The 19,368-nt window shown below is 37.9% G+C and overlaps 1 protein-coding gene across 1 annotated transcript in view; it reads right to left on the reverse strand.

The window, feature by feature from the left end:
* RAD18 (RAD18 E3 ubiquitin protein ligase) overlaps nt 1-19,368 on the reverse strand; it is a 113,273-nt gene that overhangs the window by 93,620 nt on the left and 285 nt on the right. Inside the window, exons 2-4 of the mRNA XM_052647438.1 lie at nt 15,104-15,185; nt 8,310-8,371; nt 7,069-7,139 (exon numbers count right to left, since the gene is read on the reverse strand). Of these exons, the coding sequence (XP_052503398.1) occupies nt 7,069-7,139; nt 8,310-8,371; nt 15,104-15,185 (215 nt within the window). The remainder of the gene's footprint in view (nt 1-7,068; nt 7,140-8,309; nt 8,372-15,103; nt 15,186-19,368) is intronic.

Consider the following 19,368-nt stretch of genomic DNA (forward strand, 5'->3'; position numbering starts at 1 on the left):
GACAATTCACAGCCTCTATAACATTTCATTCATAATATTCAACACACATTTTAAAATTACTAGGCATGCAAAGAAGGCATTAGCCACTAACTAAGAGACAAAATAATCATTAGAAGCAGATCCAGAAGTGATCTGAGTAGCATTAGAAGAATTTCAAAAGAACTCTGACCAATATGTTAAAGAAAAAAGAAAAAATAGGCAAATGAATAAAATAACGTATACTCTAAGAGGGAATTAAAATCCATCCCAAAAGGATAAACAAAGAAAATGAAATCTAGGCAAACATAACCAAACTACTGAAAAAAATACAGAGAAAATCTTTTAAACAACCAGAGAAAAATAAGATATACTACCTCTAAGGCACAGTTCCTCAACCTTGGCATTATCAACACTGAGTCAAATAATTTTTTGCTATAGAGACTGTTCCGTGCCTTATAGAAATGTCAATAGCATAACACCCCTAACCTCAGACTAGGACAACCAAAACATGTCCAGACATTACCAAATGTTTCCTGGAGAAAGAGGTAAAAAGAAAGCAAAATCATTCCCAGTTAAGAACAATGGCTCTAAGGAAATAACAGTAAGAAATATCACTGACTTGTCAACAAAGACTATAGAAGAAAGAAGATAACAGAATGATATCTTAAAAGTACAGGTAAAAAAATGAAACTGAATCCTATTCCTATTGAAAATATTCTTCCAGAATGAAAGCAAAATACATTCTCAAGCAAACAAAAGCTATAAGAATTCTTCATCAGCAGACAAGAAATACTGCAAGAACTGTTATTGAGCAGAGAAAATGATTATAGACAGACGCATATAAAGTGTCCACAAGAATCAACAGCTCCAGAAAAAGAAAATATGTGGCTAGACACAACAGTATTGACTTTTAAAATACACTAGCAATGTCTTAGGGAATTTATAACATACATGGAAGTAAAATAACTCAAAACAGTAAAAAAAAGAGGAATTAAATAATGCAAAAATATTACTGTGACCAATTAAATACAATGATACATACTCCAACTGAAAGACAAAACTTGTCAGACTAGATTAAAAAATAAAGTAAAATGCAGCTATATACTATTTAAAAGAAACCATTTTTAAAAGATGCAGAAAGATTAGGGGAAAAAGGATGAGAAAAGATGTACCACGTAAATAAATACAAACCAAAAGAAAGTCAATGTGACAACACTAACAACAGACAAAATAGATGTTAAGGCAAAAGCACTGAGAAAGAGGTGCATCTCACTTTGACAAAATGATCAATTTAATTAGAAGCCATAAACTCATAAACTTAATTCATTTCATAGCATAGCTTCAAATGTATAAAGCAAAAATTGACAGAACTAAAGAGAGATATAGCCAATTCACAATAATTGTTGGTTTAAATAAAAGCGCATATGCATTTAAACACATCACTCTAACAAAACGGACAAGAATCAGTAAGAATACAGAAGATCTGAACCAATCCAATTAACCAAATTGATACAATTAACAAATTAAAAACATCACATCTCACCAATGGAGAATATACAATATTCTCAAGTATACAGGGCACATTCATTAGCATAGATCATATTCTGGGCCATAAAGTAAATCTAAAGAAATGTATAAGGAATGAAATAATTCAGTATATCTTCTGTGACCACTGTGAATTCACATAAAACTCAATAATGAAAAAATAACTAGAAAGTCTCCAAATGTTTACCACACTTCTAAATAATTCCTTAAGTCAAACAACAATGAAGATCAGAAAATATTCTGAAGTGAACAACAGCTTTGGAGTTCACCAAAACAGTCATTAGTGAACAATTTATAAGTTAATAGAAAAACTGAAAATCAATGTCCTAAATTTCCAATATAAAAGGTTAGGAAATTAACAGCAAATTACACCCAAAGAAGATAGTAATAACAGATAGTAGTGCAAAAGTAAGCATACAATAAAAATTGGTAAAGCCAAAAGCTGGTTCTGTGAAAAAATGAACAAAATTAGGAAAGCCCTAGCAAGAACAAGCAAGAAAAATGAGTGAAAATACAAAACACAAAAGCAAAGAATTAAAAGGAGATATCACTAAAATCCCCACAGAAATTCAAAGATAATAAGAGGATATTATAGACACTTCATACCAATAAAGTTATAATAATAGATGAAATGGACAAATTCCTTGAAGAAGACTACTCATCAAAGCCAACAAAGAAACAAACAGAAACCTGAAGAGTAGTAGTATATATTAAAGAGATTCAGATATAATTAAAAACATTCCTACAAAGAAAATACATCTTTGTGACAAAACAGAAATAAAGTAAAAATAAAGAACTGCAATCGTTACAAGTCCTTCTCTTCTAGGATCTGGGTTTGGTTCAAAGAAGGTTCTCAGAAAAGCTTTCATCTCATTATAACAAAGTAAAAGGCACCCTATTCAACTGCTGGATAAATCACTTCCAAGCTACTATAAGGATACACCTGTCAGCAAAGTGTCTGTACTAGAGAGAACTTAGATGCATCTTACTCTTCGGATTTGCTCTCTTACTTCAATACATACCAAAAAAATAACGTGGCAGAGAGTTGCACCATGGCAATAATAACATTATGCCTCATGCTAAAGTCAAAATTCATTAACTTTTCCATGTTCCTGCTAATTTCAGCAGTGGAAATATCATAGAGAACAAAACAGTTTCTATATTGTATATATATATATACTTTACTATAGTAAAGGAACAGAGAATAGACACTCTCAACATAGGTAAAAAGTACTATAGGGGGGAGAAAGAGGAAGCCGACAATGAGGAGGGGATGATACTCTTTACAGGACGGTGACAGAAGACCTCACTGAGAAGATGCCTATGAAAAACAGAGTCCAAAGAAAGTGGAGAATTCAAGGATGTGAACATCTAGGGAAACACTGTTTCGCTTTTTAAGTACAAAGTCTCTAAGATCAGAGTGTGATCACCATGTTTGAGAAGCAGGGAGAGGTCACTGTGACTGGAGCAGAATGACCCAAGTGGAGACAAGCAGGTGAATAAGTCAGGGAGCCTGCTCTGTAAGGGCTGGGAGGACTCCCACAGAGACAAACAGGGTTTTTACTTCAATGAGACAGGAAACCACCTCTGAACAACATGCAGTATGACCTACTTTTCATTTTCAAGGATCACTTAGGTTTCTGTCCTTAAAAGAACTGAAAGAGGACAAAAGAAGAGTTAAGAAGGCCACTAAGAAGTTATCATTGTACCGAGGCTGACGCTGGCTGGGAGAGGATAATGTTGGCACAGTGAGGGAAAGTTGTCAGATTCTGCAGCGACAGCAAAGATAGAGCCAATGGGATTTACTGATGAAACAACAGAGTGAGTGTGAGAGAGAGGGGTCAGGAACGACTTTAAGGTTTTTGGCCTAAGCAAATTAATGGAGGGAGCTGCCATTTACTAAGAAAAGGAAGACCGTGGAGCAGCAGATTGGGAGTGGGGTTTGTGGGGGCAGCAGATGGAACTAGAGTTTAGTTTTGGTTTTAAGAGGTCCAAGCAGAGGTAAGTGAGACAAGCAGTTGGATACATGAGGCTGATATCTTGGAAAGAGATCTAGCTGAGGAGCCATTCATGGCTTCCAGCCATAAATCTGGAAGCCATGAATGTTTAATGGATATTTATAACCATGAGACTGTTTATGGCAATTTACATAACTTAAAAACGAGCTGTGTGAAAATATTAATTCCAAAACTGATACTTAAAGTTGAATTGCTAATCTTTCCTTCAATCTCCATTACTCCTATATATTAAATTGAGTTGGCATTACAACACCTCACAGCATTCATCACTGACATTCAAACTGGATGAATTGCGGACTTTCAAAATAATTGTGACTCAATAAAATATAGGAAAATCTTGCCTGTTAGTTAACTATACAATAACTTCACCTTTTCAAAATGTGGCTAAGAATTAAAAGTAAAAACAGGTCTCTGGGTAAACATGGACAGTCAAAACCCATGCAATCAAGTCCATGGACTTTGGTAACTAGTCAAAGTCCCTGCAAATACTTGTTATAACCCAGGACATGCAACCTGGGACCATTTGGTTAAACAGGCAGAGGCCCACCAAGCACAAGTTCTTACCAGCTCCACAGGGCGTGCACATACATATATCAGAGAAATACAATATAAATATATAAAATACATAGGATTTTATGATAGGAACAGTTTCTTAGGTTCCTCTGTTTCAGATATAGTACTATGCTGGGTATCTTTTAATGTATCTCTTCATTTCTAATCCTTACAGCAATTCCTCAAAGTGTGCACAATATTATTCCCATCTTTCAGATGTGGAAAAGAAGCTAAAAAGCCTTAATATCTTGATCACACTCATATCAAAACTAGTAGGGTTTGAAGTCTGTGCTGATGTATGGCAGCACCCATCACAATATTGTAATTAAAATAAAATTTTTAAAAAAATCAAGTAGGGTCAAGATGGAAACCTAGTTCTACCTGAATCCAAACCCAGTCTGCTTTAAACTATACTATAAGGAAAGGTGAAATTATATTGTACAGCCTCTTTGTTTAAATTTTTAAACTTGAAATAAGCATCTGGAGAAAAATTCATACCTCAACAGTGGATAAACCAAAGCAATAAATGATGCTCTACATGCTGAAGCTATAAAAACTATAATACACATGCAGACTGGCTGCTATGCAAAAATACAAAAACAACATTTTCTTACTTAGGTCAAGAATAAAGTTCCACTTAGACAACATTCTAAATAAATTTCCAAATAAATACATTCTAAATCTGTATTTAAAAATCTAATAAATATATTCTAAATGTTTTCTTAAGAATGTTATTTTAAATAAAACTGAATCACAGCGGGGAACAAACTTGTTCCTTGAAAATAAAAGGTAAAAGAAGAAAATATAAGATCTGCATGTCAGCCCTGTTCCCAAAAACCTCTGGAATTATCTCCAGTGCTCTTTTGGTATTTGGTTTAGAAGATTAGATTTTCAAAAATCATAATATCATAAAATGGCAATGACAGATGGGAAAGAGAGGAAGAAATAAAATTAACAAACTATAAATATCTTACATTTTATTCATAAAATTAAACTTCCTCCCTCACTGATCTTAATCGAGATTTCAAACAAGTAATGAAACTGAATAGCTTGAATTTTATCCCTACTAATTTTGCAAATGAAGTACCATAGCACTTTAGATATGACAAATGTCCAAGAAATGTTCACCATGAGGCAATTCCAAGAAGGCAGATGGAGAAGCAAATGATAAAATCCATCCCAAGTCTACAGAGAGTGCTTCCTATGTCACCAAACTCACTATAAAGAATACTTAAATACCCTATTTCTTTGGGGAGGAGAGAAGAGACTGCAATCATTCCAAGGCTTCCCTTTAAGTTACCAAAAGATCTATGAACCCAAAGATATCAATAACTTCTTTTCAAAACAGAGGCTATTCTTTGTAACACTCCCTGTTTCCTAGCAGGGAGGTTAAGCTTTCAATACCAGCTGAGGAAAAAAAGAAGCCATGCGATACAATTTTACCATATGAGAAAAAAGCAAACAGTCCATCAATTCCTTTTCTTTTTTAATCCCCAATCAGTTCCTTTCTAAATATACAGCTCCATCTTTTCTCATTGACCTCAAAATCTAACCGATGAATGACTTTGAAATAAGAAAAGCAGGACTTCCTGGATGGCTCAGTGGTAAAGAATCTGACTGCCAATGCAGGAGACATGAGTTCAATCCTTGGTCCAGGAAGATCCCACATGCTGTGGAGCAACTAAGCCCACGCACCACAACTATTAAGCCTGTGCTTAGAGTCCCGGAACTGCAACTATTAAGCTCACGTGCCACAACTACTAAAGACTGTGCACCCAAGAAGCCAGTGCTCCACAACAAGAGAAGCCATCACGATGAGAAGTCCACGTACTGCAACTAGAGAGCAGTCCCCGCTCTCCACAACTAGAGGAAGCCTGTGCAGCGACGAAGGCCCAGCACAGCTAAAAATAAATAAAAAGGAAAAAGGCTATCACTTTAATGATGAGCATCAGAGAATCTCAGAGTGTCTTAATCTAGGAAAGTATACCATCTTCTCATGATTTTGTTTAAGGAAATAACCAGCCAGTCAATTTCTAGAATGCCACATTAGGCAAGTTCAAAGGAGTAAATGTGATCATCTTTAGGATGCAAACCCTAATGAATAAACTCGTAATTCTATTGAAAGAAATTTCCCTACAGTTTTGGGAGCAATGTAATGTACCTCTAAGAATATTCCAACAAGCTTGGAAGTCACTGAACTTAAGTATGCAGCCACCTAGCCATTAACTAAACACAGTACATTTCTACTAAAATTTCTTGCTTGGCTTGAATGATTAAAACTAAAAGTAAGTCAACATATCATCTGATAAAACATGCCTTTTTAAATTCCTCTGGGTGACCACTCACTAAACACCATCAAGTGTTTGACAGTTAAGTAAAGCTACACATCATTAAGCACCAGCAATTACATATTTCACATTACACATCATTTTATACATGCTGAGCAAATCAGAGTAAGAATTAGTGGATTAATATATAACAGGCCCAGAAACCGTAATACATATATGTGTGTACACATACACACGCATATGCCACCCAGCTCTGTCCACTGAGAGGGTTTAGAAGCAATGACACCCCAGTAGTAATGAGCATGCCCAGCTCCATCCAGATCCTGATTTCTAAATACCATTTTCCAGTGAAAGGAACCAGGGCTCCTTGGGAACATGGCTGATTCTAATGCTGGGCACAAAAAACAAAAGATGAAGCTGAAGCATTTCTGAACTACTCAAAAGTAAGTGCCCAAATTTACATTCTAACTTGTTTTTCATACAGGAGACTTTCTGTTAAGTAAAAGAAGAGACTCTTATTATGATCAGATTGTTCACATGTGATTAACAACTGTGGTCGCATCCTTTCTTTTATCCCTAAATATGCAACACTGCATTCCCTAATCCTCAAAAGTTCAAAGAGCAAAGGGAGGAACACATATTAAAGGCAAAAGCAGCTAGGGATTAGTCACAAAATTAAATCATACCGTGCAAAATTCAAGCTTTTTACCAGTTCATCTAAAACACGGTTATTTTTCAGGTCCGGCTCTGTGACTGTCTAGAAACGAAAAACAACAGATGGAAAAAGGTCAGCAACAATAATTAACTTGTCATAATCTCAGTTTTGAAAATGTGTGCCCCATCCTCCTGAGACTCCCCATCCCACTAAGTCTTCCAGGAAAGCCTCAAAATAAAGTTCATTTATCTCATACTAATACGGAATTTTAAAACAGTGAATCACTATCTGCTGACTGGAAGTCTGATTCAAAACTCTCCGAAGCATCTGGTAAAAACATATGCACTCTCTACTGTCTAAAATAAAACCTAATATGAGCAAGAATCCTTCTTCAAAATGGCAGCACTGTTTCCCTCAAAATTTCTCCTTCAAAGAACAGAGATGCTCTTTTAAGCAGTAATGCAGGAAGAACCTGAGGTGCTCAAAGAGACTTTAAAAACAAGACTGGTTTTCAGGAATGCAAGAGGAAAACAATAAACCCAGTAGTTATCCAGCATGAATAATGAACAGTATGAATATTTTGCATATAGTTAATCTGTGTTGACACCACCTTGAGGACAGCAGCATCCCTCATTGTTGTAAAGAGATTAGACTTGAAAGCAGAGCGAATTCAATGACATCCTGACACCAACAACCTACCAAACTCGAACCGAACCCTTTAGCCCCAGTGTCCTTTCCACCAGATTCTACGACTTCTTTTTCGATCTTTACTCCTACCTCCATTCCCTTTCCCTTTTTACCTACCTTTTCACCTATTTCAACTACATGGAATGTTTTGGAAACTTTAACAAATTTTCTGGTGTTTTCCCTGAAGGTCTGATTTGGGCAAGAGGTAAGGGGCCAGTTAAATTAAATCTTTGCCTGCTGCACAAATACTAAAACATCAATCCTTTGCAAATAAATGATCCTTCCATCAGATTTTCTACCCAAGTTGAGAAATTTTAAAAAATGAGGAGCCATAAAAAACATAGTTCATAACTAAAATTAGCTTTTTCTTCCTAAAAAAATTTAGGTTATCAAAAATCTTCATGAACAGTTGAACAAACCCCAGTTCTCCATATATGTATTTTAGAAGTCTTTTCTGAAAATGTTTTTGATATAGCTTAATTCAATAACCATGCATCTTCCCATGGCTTATGTGTATACATAAAGCAGAAATATCTGCACCAATCAGTTAGCTTTAAAGGAAAAAATGAAAAGAAAAAAACTCACCACACAACAAGTTGGACATTGTGTTTTATAGGACAGAAATTTTCTTATACAAAGAGAACAGTCTGCAAAAACACAAATGCAACATAATGAATTAGTTAAGCTGTATAATAATATTGGAACCGAACTTCTAACGTATTTACATGGTGGCTCAGACAGTAAAGCGTCTACTTGCAATGAGGGAGACCCAGGTTCTATCCCTGGGTCAGGAAGATCCCCTGGAGAAGGGAATGGCAACCCACTCCAGTACCCCTCCCTAGAAAATTCCACGGATGGAGGAGCCTGGTGGGCTACAGTCCACAGGATCGCAAAGAATCAGACACCACTGAGCGACTTCACTTTCACTTTCAGCTTCTAACAAAAGTTGATTTAAACCCTAGAATATTTCCACCATCTAAGGTCTATCATTATAATCTTAAAATTCTAGTACATGGACTCTAACTATACACAGTTGCAAATACGACTTAGTAGCATTCTTAGGAAAGGGATACATATCAAATAATAGTAATCCGGAGTCCCTAGCACATCACAGCTCTATAAGCAACATGTATCTCTCTCTGTATCTTCCATTTGTAAAATGAAGGAAACATAAGGTAAGAACTAGGATAGTTTTGTATAAATAGGTCAGATATCTCCACTGCCTAACATTCTAAAATATAAATTTTGAAACAAGATTTATACATGTGTTAAGAAATAATATATACCAGATTATCAAATTAGGGATTTCTACATTCTAACTCTGTAAATAATGTCCTTCATCCTGCATTTAACAAATACTCTTGTAGCAAAAGCTGTTATAAGAAAAGGTTTTTGACCTCAAGGAAAGCAGTGAGGCAATTACATATAATTCAGTGTATTAAGGACAATGCACTAAGTTTTAACAACTTAAGTAGAAATTGGCATGAACTCAATTCTTCACACCCAAGGCAGTGTAAAATTATCTCCCCAAGCCTGATAAATTGAATGGTACTGTACTAGTAGCTAATGTGTTAATAGCACAAATTCACTTTAGTGAAGGGGATCCATAGTGGGTCAGGCAGTAAAGAATCTGCTTGCAATGCGGCACACCCAGGTTCAATCCCTGGGTTGGGAAGATCCCCTGGAGACGGGAAGGGCAACCCACTCCAGTATTCTTGCCTCGAAAATCCCATGGACAGAGGAGCCTGGCGGGCTACAGTCCATGGAGTTGCAAAAAGTCTGACATGACTGAGTGACTAACACACACACACACCCCGCTTAGTGAAGTAGTCTAATAGGCTCTATCCCCAGTCGTACTGAATCAATGAACTGTGACCAATAAATCACATCCATAGTAAGTGATTCTGATTGAATAACAATTATTTTTTAAAAATTAATAGTTTTTGTTACTAGGATGAACCATAAGAAACTTTATGGTAAGTCAAAAGAAAACAGACAAATATTGGCAATTTCATTAATATAACATTGTGCACTTACTGCGTGCTCTGTTTAAAGCACGGTAGATGTAGTAACACTTTCAATCATTACAGCAGCTCTGAATCCCATTTTATAAGAAGGAAAACACAGCATAGAGCTTAGCCAACTTGCCCAAGATCATGGCATTAATAGGTGGCAAAGGCAAGTATCAGAGTCCATGCTTTTAACATACTTCTAACTAATTATTTAAAATATTATAATCTGCTTATAACACATACTTATTATATATACCTATATAGTATCAATAAGTGTCTAATCAGTACCTCCACGTACTAGAGTATGTAAAATGAGGCCACTTCTTCCTCTTCTGCATAATATATGTGCTTTCTTCTGAAATATGGAGACCAGACACTAGTCTAAAGTAGATGAAGCTCTTGGCTTACTTTCAACTTCCCAGTCTACTACCAAATATGTGCTGGTGAACTGCAGACCAGCATAATTTATTCTCCAGTGAGCAACCACATTTCAAAATAGAGCAGCTGAAGACCTTCAAACAATGTATTCCTAGGTGGCTTTATTTAAATCACCTGTGAAGTCTGTTTTTCCACCCCCAAAGCTCAACTGTGAGCCATGTGTATAGGGTGGAGGAGGGAAGAGTAAAACAATGAAATACAGGGTAGCTTCAAAGAAACAAGCAAGCCCAGGGAAAGAGGTATTTCTCATCTCCAACAGGATACAGCCATCTGCCGGCTTTTATGTATCAGAAGAGCATAGCATCCTGACAATAAAAATCAAGTTTCTAAACCTAAACCAAACCTTTTGGCATGTGATCTTTAGGATTTTATGAGAAAATAAACCATCTCAAAAGTAATTCTGAAGTGTCCAATTAAAAAAGAGAAAATCCAGTTCCAAGTTTGAAAGGAATAGGAGATCCTTTCAAAGCTGACCTCTGCCTCCAATTCCAGTGTTAAGTGACCAGTGAGCTGATAAGAGAATAACATTCTTTCAACTAACGACCAGCACTCCAGCATTTCTGTAAGTGTGGTTCTGTATAATTGCATGTCCTTTCCGTATATGCAACTCTCTCTCTTCTCCCCGTCTTGTTTCACAATGCTGCCTCATAAGAATGAAAAAGAAGAATAACACTGATTATTTGTCTGAAAGAATATTACATTGCCTCCTAATTGAGCAAACGTCAATAAATGGAACACTTCACATTTCTTTTTTTTTTTAGTAAAATTAAATTGCTTTTTATTCCAATATAAGCCTCAATTAATTTAGTGAGTCAAAATTCACAAAAAGAAAAGAAAAATGACTGCTGGTTCATCTCTAAAATAGTGGTAATTTAATAGTACCTAAAAGCGAGTGATTTCATCTAGCAGTAAATATTTGAGCCTCTCCCACTATCAAGTCAGAAAAACGGCGCAACTGCAAAGCAAACTGGCACTTGAGCAGATCAATCTATTAGTGAGAACATTTCTCACTTAATGGTGTTTTATGGATTGGAGTAAGCCCAGGCCCTCTCCCCACAAAAGTATTCTTTAACAACACGAATTTGGATCAATTGCCCCACATTCTGCCACTGCACCTCACTCAAACCTTAATGGCAGCAGATATGCAATGTAGTGTTTGTTACCCATACTGGAAAAGCTAAACATAGGAAAACAGAATAAAGGAATTTAAAAAGACAAATCTTGAAATGTTTAAGGACCAGCAAAGTGGCTAGGATTCTGGGTCACTAATTCCAGTCAATCCAGGATGACAGCAGAACACGACAGCTAAGTCTGACTCCTACTACGCTCTGGGGGCCTTTGTGTCATTAACACAATTATAGACCGAGAGCAACTTTTAGTCTTGAGGGAACCTGTGACAATGGGTGATTAGTAGAAAAGCGTACTGAATCATGACAGGTAGAATATGAAAAATAACCACTCATAAAATAAATTATCATTATTGGAAGTACTCTCCACCGACTTCTTGGATAAAGAATGACATCAGTGATAACTATATGTGACAAAGAAACAAGAAAAAAAGAGAATAGAAATAAAGACCAGTTTTTCAGCTAAGTAGGGTTCACGAAACTAATTTAGAAAGTCATCTTTCTTTCCTAAAATGACATAATTAAAATCTACAGAGTAGACTTCCATGTCTGTCCAAGAGAAAGTAACCAATATTCAAAGTTACTCTCCTTCTACAAACAACTAAAATACTGGGGGGAAATATGAAAAAACAATTCTCTATTTTCAGACTTTGGACAACTATAGAAATGAGAGAAGTTCAACCACAGCTCAAGATACCTGCCCATAGGCAATTTCTTGACCACATAGGCAATTTCTTGACCATAGCACAGGAAGGAAAGCCAAAAGCCCATCACTCTTGCTAGTTGAGAAAGCAAAGATCAGAGTTCAGGGCAATCCACGCAGCTATAATTCACACAGCAGCGTACCAAAAAGAAAGCTACATATATGTAAAGACCTCCAGAAACACGCATACATCTCTACTCAATTCTATGACCGAACTTAAATCTGCACATATACAGGGATCCATGAGGCTAGATAAAGATCAACTTCCAGGGAAAGAACCATAACTGGAGTGGTAACAAAGGGCCAAGAGTTCATAAAATTTCTAGCAGCCCCTTTGGAGAAACCTCATTAAACACTTGGGCGTTGAGTAGACACCCCAGAGCATCATACCTCAGTATGAGAGCAGATTAGCCAGAGCGAGTGGGTGATGTCAGAAAGATGGCAGAACAGGAAGCCAGCCACTGTTCTCCCCATGGTAACACAAATCAACAAGACAGAAACCAACTCCCTTTGTGAGAAATACGGATACCAGTTCAGATGCTCACATACCCCAAGACAAGCACAAAATCAGCCACATCAAAGCTGGTAGGAAATATGTGGCCCTCACTTGCCAGAGTTCCTATCCCTGGCTCAGCACCACATAATCAGAGAGAGACTCACAACTCCCAGCTTTTCCCAGGGGAAGGAGAGAGAGAAGACTGAATCACAGATGAAATGTTCAGACTTTTCATGGGGCTGCCCCAGGAACTGGTTTCTACCATGCCTGAATCAAAGCACTGATAAGAAAAAGAACCAGGTCTGAGTCACTGAGAACAAAGGTTTGGATGAGGACTCAATCATTCACCATTACTCCTCCCCTGGGAGTAGAGAGGAGGACTTCCCAGCTCTCGGCTTCTCTTCAGGGAAGAACATGCATCTAACATTCCCACTTTTCAGCAGGCTGCCTAAGAGACTTGTTTCTATCTCACCCAACCCATAGTACTGAACAAACTTACTCTAGAAGCTGGGAGACTAATGAGAAAAGAGCAGGGCCGCCACTCCAGAGGACACACAGTACAGATGGAGCCTCATACAGCTCAGTGGCTTCTCCTTTGGAAAGAAGGAGAAGAGGGAAGGATGCGACCAGTATCTCAGCTTCTCCAGAGACTGCCTAAGGGACTGCTTCTACTTTGCTGACTCAGAGTGCTGATGGGTGCCTGGGGGCCACCAGGAACAAAAGACAGCTGGACAGTTTGCTGCTGTTCCAGAAGCTGTGCAGTACCACAGATATAAGAAGAAGCAAAAGATTATATATTGAGGACAACACTGTTAAGATGTTCAGTTCAGTTGCTCAGTTGTGTCCGACTCTGTGACCCCATAAATCGCATGTTAATTATCCTTAAATTGATCTCTAGATCTAGTGCAATCAGGAAATGGCAACCCATTCTAGTACTCTTGCTTGGAAAATTCCATGGACAGAGGAGCCTGGTAGGCTACAGTCCACAGGGTCACAAAAAGTCAGACACGACTCAGCAACTTCACTTCACAGTAAACATCCCAGCAGGCTTTTTTTGGAAAGAAACTGACAATCTGATTCTAAAATTTATATGAAAATGCATACAAAACGCAAAGATCCTAAAAGCACCAAAACAATGTTGATAAAGAAAAACAAAGTAGGAGTAGTGACAATACCTGACTTGAAGACTTACTTAAAAGGCTACAATAATTAAGACAGTGTAATTCTGGCACAAGGATATAGACATAAAGAACAACAGAACAGAGGAGAATCCAGAAACAGACCCACATGTAAATTCCCTGGGGCCATACTGACTGACATGGAAAGAACTCTGTCTAGTGACAGAAATGTTCAAGCTTAACCATAATCATCATATGGTATAAACATTATGTTCAATACAGCATACAGGATGCTTGGGGCTGGTGCACGGGGATGATCCAGAGAGATGATATGGGGTGGGAGGTGGGAGGGGGGTTCATGTTTGGGAACTCATGGACACCCGTGGCTGATTCATGTCAATGTATGGCAAAACCAATACAGTATTGTAAAGTAAAATAAAGTAAAAGTAAAAATTAAAAAAAAAAAAGAAACTTACTGACACTTGTACACTTTACTGCGCACTTGAAATGGATGCCTTTCGTTACATGTAAATTATATCTAAATCAAGAAGATTTTAACACAGATTTAGAAACAATCCCCAAAACTTCTGTTGGTTCCTAATACGAATCTACCCTAGAAGGAAACTAAAACTTATTAAGGCCCTATAATGTGCCAGACCCTGGACTCTCTACATCTGACTCTCCCAATCATCTCCTAAGGCAGAAACTACTCTCTAAAGTTTCACATTTGAAGAAATGACAGGCATTTGCAAACTCACCCACCTAGCAAGTGAAGAGCTAAGTCAAGCTTAGCTTCTCTATCAAGCCCATGTTGCTACCATAAGTCTTCTTTATGGAAACTTTTCCACCAAAGCTACTGCTACCCACTAAAGCCATTTTTAAGCCTAATTTTTTTTTTAAACTTTTCAACACAAACCAACTCAAAGATAGAGAATAAGAAAATCATAAGCCTAGATAAGCCATAAACTGGACAGCCAGATACTGAACAGGACAAGTGCACCTCTGTGTACTAAATACATCGAACTACAGTATGAAAAAATGCGTACATACTAGACTCACAAAGAGAAGTATTTCAATATGTGAGTCTTTCCACCATCACAAAGCAAGTTAAGTGATAAAACTGTTTGTAATACTCTTCAGTGGGAGAACTCGTCCACCAAGGTTTTTAAACTTTAAAATTCTACACCAAGGACTAGTTGGTTGAACCACCTATCTCTTACCCTGTCAAAAACAAAAATTATGAAATTTAAAATCTAAAAAGTGCTGGACAAATAACCATACATAGTGATCAAAATCTTCATTCCCATAAATGTTATAAAAGGCTTAAAGTATCCAAGCGGGAGATAGTGGAAAGACCTTCCAAAAACTTCAACGCAAAGGGGCTAAAGTTGTAAATAAATATGTGTACTTATCTTTGGTGTCAAATTAACACTACGTTATGTAAAAATCACATTTTTTTAACTCAGAGAAACAATACATACTTACAGTTATGTGAACACTGAGGAATCATCATTGCAATGTTGAAATATTCAAAGCAAATTCCACACCGCAGCAAATCATCTACTGTCTGAAATACAAAAAAATATATATACCTATCAGAAAGCCACCAAGATTGTAACATCTGCCAACTGGAACATCTGCCACAGAATTCTTTCTCCATCCCCTAAAAAAATAAGTTAATAATACTTCTGTTTTTCATATATATTAATTTAAAAGTTGCTGCTGCTGCTGCTACTGCTAAGTCACTTCAGTCATGTCCGACTCTGGGCGACCCCATAGATGGCAGCCCACTAGGCTCCCCCATCCCTGGGATTCTTTAGGCAAGAACACTGGAGTGGGTTGTCATTTCCTTTTCCAACGCATGAAGGTGAAAAGTGAAAGTGAAGTCGCTCAGTCATGTCTGACTCTTAGCGACCCCATGGACTGTAGCCCACCAGGCTCCTCCATCCATGAGATTTTCCAGGTAAGAGTACTGGAGTGGGGTGCCATTTCCTTTTCCGATTTAAAAGTTAAGTCCATGTAAACTGCAAGGTAGAGAAAAACCTCCTCCATATGACTTATTCAGATTCCCACTCCATATTGCCAGCCCTTCACAAAAAAAGAGGCCTACACTCTTCTTGTTCCACTTGCATGCATTTCCAGCTTCTATCCCAAGCCTTCTCCTCTTCAGACCCCACTCCCAGGCCTACAGTCACTGCTGGGTGAAAGGTCCTCAAATCAGGGAATACTACAGACAAACATCAGAAAGTATCCAATTAAAACCTTTGCTTCACAAACGAGTCAACATGTATCTAGAGCAGGCTACTACACAGTGCACATCAGTTAATCAGGACTAACCTTCCGGCTTCCCTGCTGCCTGTCAGTCCAGTGCTTTCTGCACGGTACCACATGGTGGAGTCTTAACTGCTCCATCACCAGGCAAGTCACTGTTTCACATACTTTTTGAAACATGTGAGTGTCTGACCTAATTTTAAAAGTTGTTGTTAGTTGCTAATTCATGTCCAATTCTTTGTGACTCCAGAAGCCCGTCAGGCTCCTCTGTCCATGGGATCTCCCAGACAAGAATACTGGAGTGGGTTGCCATTTTTTCTCCAAGGGATCTTCCCGACCCAAGGATAGAACCTGCTTCTCCTGCCTGGCAGGTGGATTCTTTACCACCTGGAAAGCCCAAATTTAAAAGTACAGACAAAAAGATTAATTGAAGAACAAATATACAACAATAATACATAACAACAGAACTATGTATTTTAATATCTTAGGAGGTCTATAGCATCCATATGCCAATTTTACAGATGAAGCCTATAGAGATTACAAATGGAGTCAAATCCAAGAAGTTGACTCCATGGTGATTCCAAATTTAAAATACATATACATATTGTGGGTATGTGTGTGCATAAGCAGACATGAGAAAAACTGAAGGACAATAAGAGAAAACATTAAACAGTGATTCTCTCTGGATAGTAGGATGCTACATAACTTCATTTTTCTCCTTTATCCCACTCTAAATTTTAATTTGTTCTACTATCTACAAACATCTATAATCTGTCAAAAACAAATTTCTGGAACACTAAAGCAGGGAAATAAACATTCAAATGCCCAAATCTACAACTATTTTGGGTGGTAATCTACCACTGACGCAAAATGCTAGAGGATTGTGCTAAAAATCAGTTAAGAGCAGAGGCAGAACCAGAAGCCAAAGACCTGGTACCTGGTCTATTTGCTTCCTTCACTATTGCCATCCTCTCCTAGGAGTGGTTCTGCCAGATGTGCTGAGCAAGATCCATGGAAGGTGAACCACATCCGAGGAGCTATAACATTCCTGTACAAACATCCAGTTCATTGGATGCTCTAAGATTTCCTCAACCTAAGAGAAAGTAAAAGGGGGAAGTACAAAATAGGTGAGAAGACTGAATCATTCAAGCAATGGATCTTAAATTTTCTGGATCACAGATCCCTTTGAAAAATAAATGAAAATTGTGAATTCTCTTCTTTAAAAAAAAATACATACAGAAAACAATATACCAGTAATTCCAAACACCAAAGTTTTTCCATGGATCCTCAGTTAGGAATTATGGATTTGGGGTCTGATTTCTATTCATTATAAGAAAGAACTCCAAATAGAGCTACTTCTGGAAACAGCTAATTCTTTGTCCCTGGAGAAGTTCAAGCAAACACCAGAAGAGAAATGGATGGACACACTCTAAAAGGAATTAGAATAGTGGGGGGGGGGGGGGGGGGGCGGGGGCTGGCTTTCCAAACTTCAGATTCCATGATTCTAATATGGGCTCAGTCAGTTACACCACTGAACACTCTCTGGTACTGAATCCTACTCAGGCTGCCGTGCGACAGCCAACCCAGAGACATGGAACCTGCCACTAAAGGAAACTGTGGAAGTTTTGTGGGAATACATAAAACATGCTTAAATCTACAAAGCAGGTAGCTTTACAAGTTACAGAGCTTCCACTTCCCTTATTCAATTTATAATCTTTATGACAACAAATAAAAAGCAGGGGGAGAAATAACACATTATGTGTTGATAATAATAATAAAGATATATTAATTTAATGCTTACTACCTTCTAGATGGTCTTTCCAGATGGCTCAGTGGTAAAAGAATTCACCTGCCAATGCAGGAGACGCGAGCTTGATCCCTGGATTGGGACGATCCCCTGGAGAAGGAAATAACAACCCACTCCAATATTCTTGCCTGGGAAATCCCATGGACAGAGGAGCCTGACTGGCTATAGCTCATGGGGTCACAAAAGAGTCAGATACGAATTAGCGACTAAACAACAAAAAAACCTTCAATCGATAAGCAAACAATTTTTTGAGCATCCACAATGTGCCAGGCATTGTGTTAGGCACCATGAATAAACCAAACAGGATCCCCATCCACATACATCAACTCATTTCACCAACTATATGAACTATTTCTGTCTCCAATTTATAGATGAAGAGATTCAGGCTCAGCGAAGTTAAGTAACTGAATCAAGGCCACACGGTTAAATAGGAGGCAGAGACTAATTTAACACAGAAGCACTGGAACTCAATATACGCTCTTCTCCACTGTACATTGGTGCCAAGGCCACCACAAACGCAGAACCACAGCTTTCCAAAATCCTTCCATGATGTCAGCTTTTCACTATGGGGAGATCTCAAGTCACCAGGCACTTCAGATGATACTGATGACAGCAGATATTAACCTCTTCCAAGTCCCTTCACTTTATCCTCAAACTCATCTTATGAGTGAGTGGGGCAGATACCATAATTCCTAGTTAACAAAATGGAGCAACAGGAGAATGTGATCCTGCTCAGTCACACACTGAAATAATCACAGAACAAGGAGAAAAACCAGGCAACTGATTCTTAGCTAGTACAGTACAGTGTATTCGCTCTCGATCAAACACTGTAGGAATCCAGGACTCACTACTATTGTCCATGGAGCAAAAATCAATGTTATTTAATAGTAAAAGACTTCAATAAAATGAAAGGCTGGTCTAAGTGAGAATCCAGATTTGTTTGAGAGAGAAAGTGATGCACAAGAGTTAAGAGTTAGAACACAGTTAGGGAGGACTTAACGCAAATTAGCACTAGGCTTCTTGCACATAATTAAAAGAAATGAGACAGCAAAAGAGACACAGATGTATAGAACGGACTTTTAGACTCTGTGGGAGAGGGAGAGGGTGGGATGATTTGGGAGAATGGCACTGAAACATGTATACTATCAGGTAAGAAACGAATCGCCAGTCTATGTTCGATACAGGATACAGGATGCTTGGGGCTGGTGCACGGGGATGATCCAGAGAGATGATATGGGGTGGGAGGTGGGAGGGGGATTCAGGATTGGCAACTCATGTACACCCGTGGCTGATTCATGTCAATGTATGGCAAAACCAATACAGTATTGTAAAGTAAAATAAAGTTAAAAAAAAAAAAAGAAATGAAAGAAAATGTAAAGGAGACACCTGCTTTGCTAGGTGATTAAATAAATGTTTCTTGATGCAAGATCCACCCAAACTCTGTCCGGTGTCACTGTGGGAGATTCTCCACTAAAGTACTGGGAGAGTTTACATAATGCTTGACACGCCGTGAGCTCTAAGAAAAGATTAGGTGTCACTGTTGTTTCCACTGTTTGGAGTAATGTTTCTCTCAGGATCATTGTTGTTCTGACTGAACCGCAGAGTATCCCGTTCCATATGACGGCCAATCTCGGCTCACCATCAGTGACCGAGGCCTGTTCCCGGCACTTGC

The sequence above is a fragment of the Budorcas taxicolor genome, chromosome 1 (assembly GCF_023091745.1).
Source record: "Budorcas taxicolor isolate Tak-1 chromosome 1, Takin1.1, whole genome shotgun sequence".
Lineage (NCBI taxonomy): Eukaryota > Metazoa > Chordata > Mammalia > Artiodactyla > Bovidae > Budorcas > Budorcas taxicolor.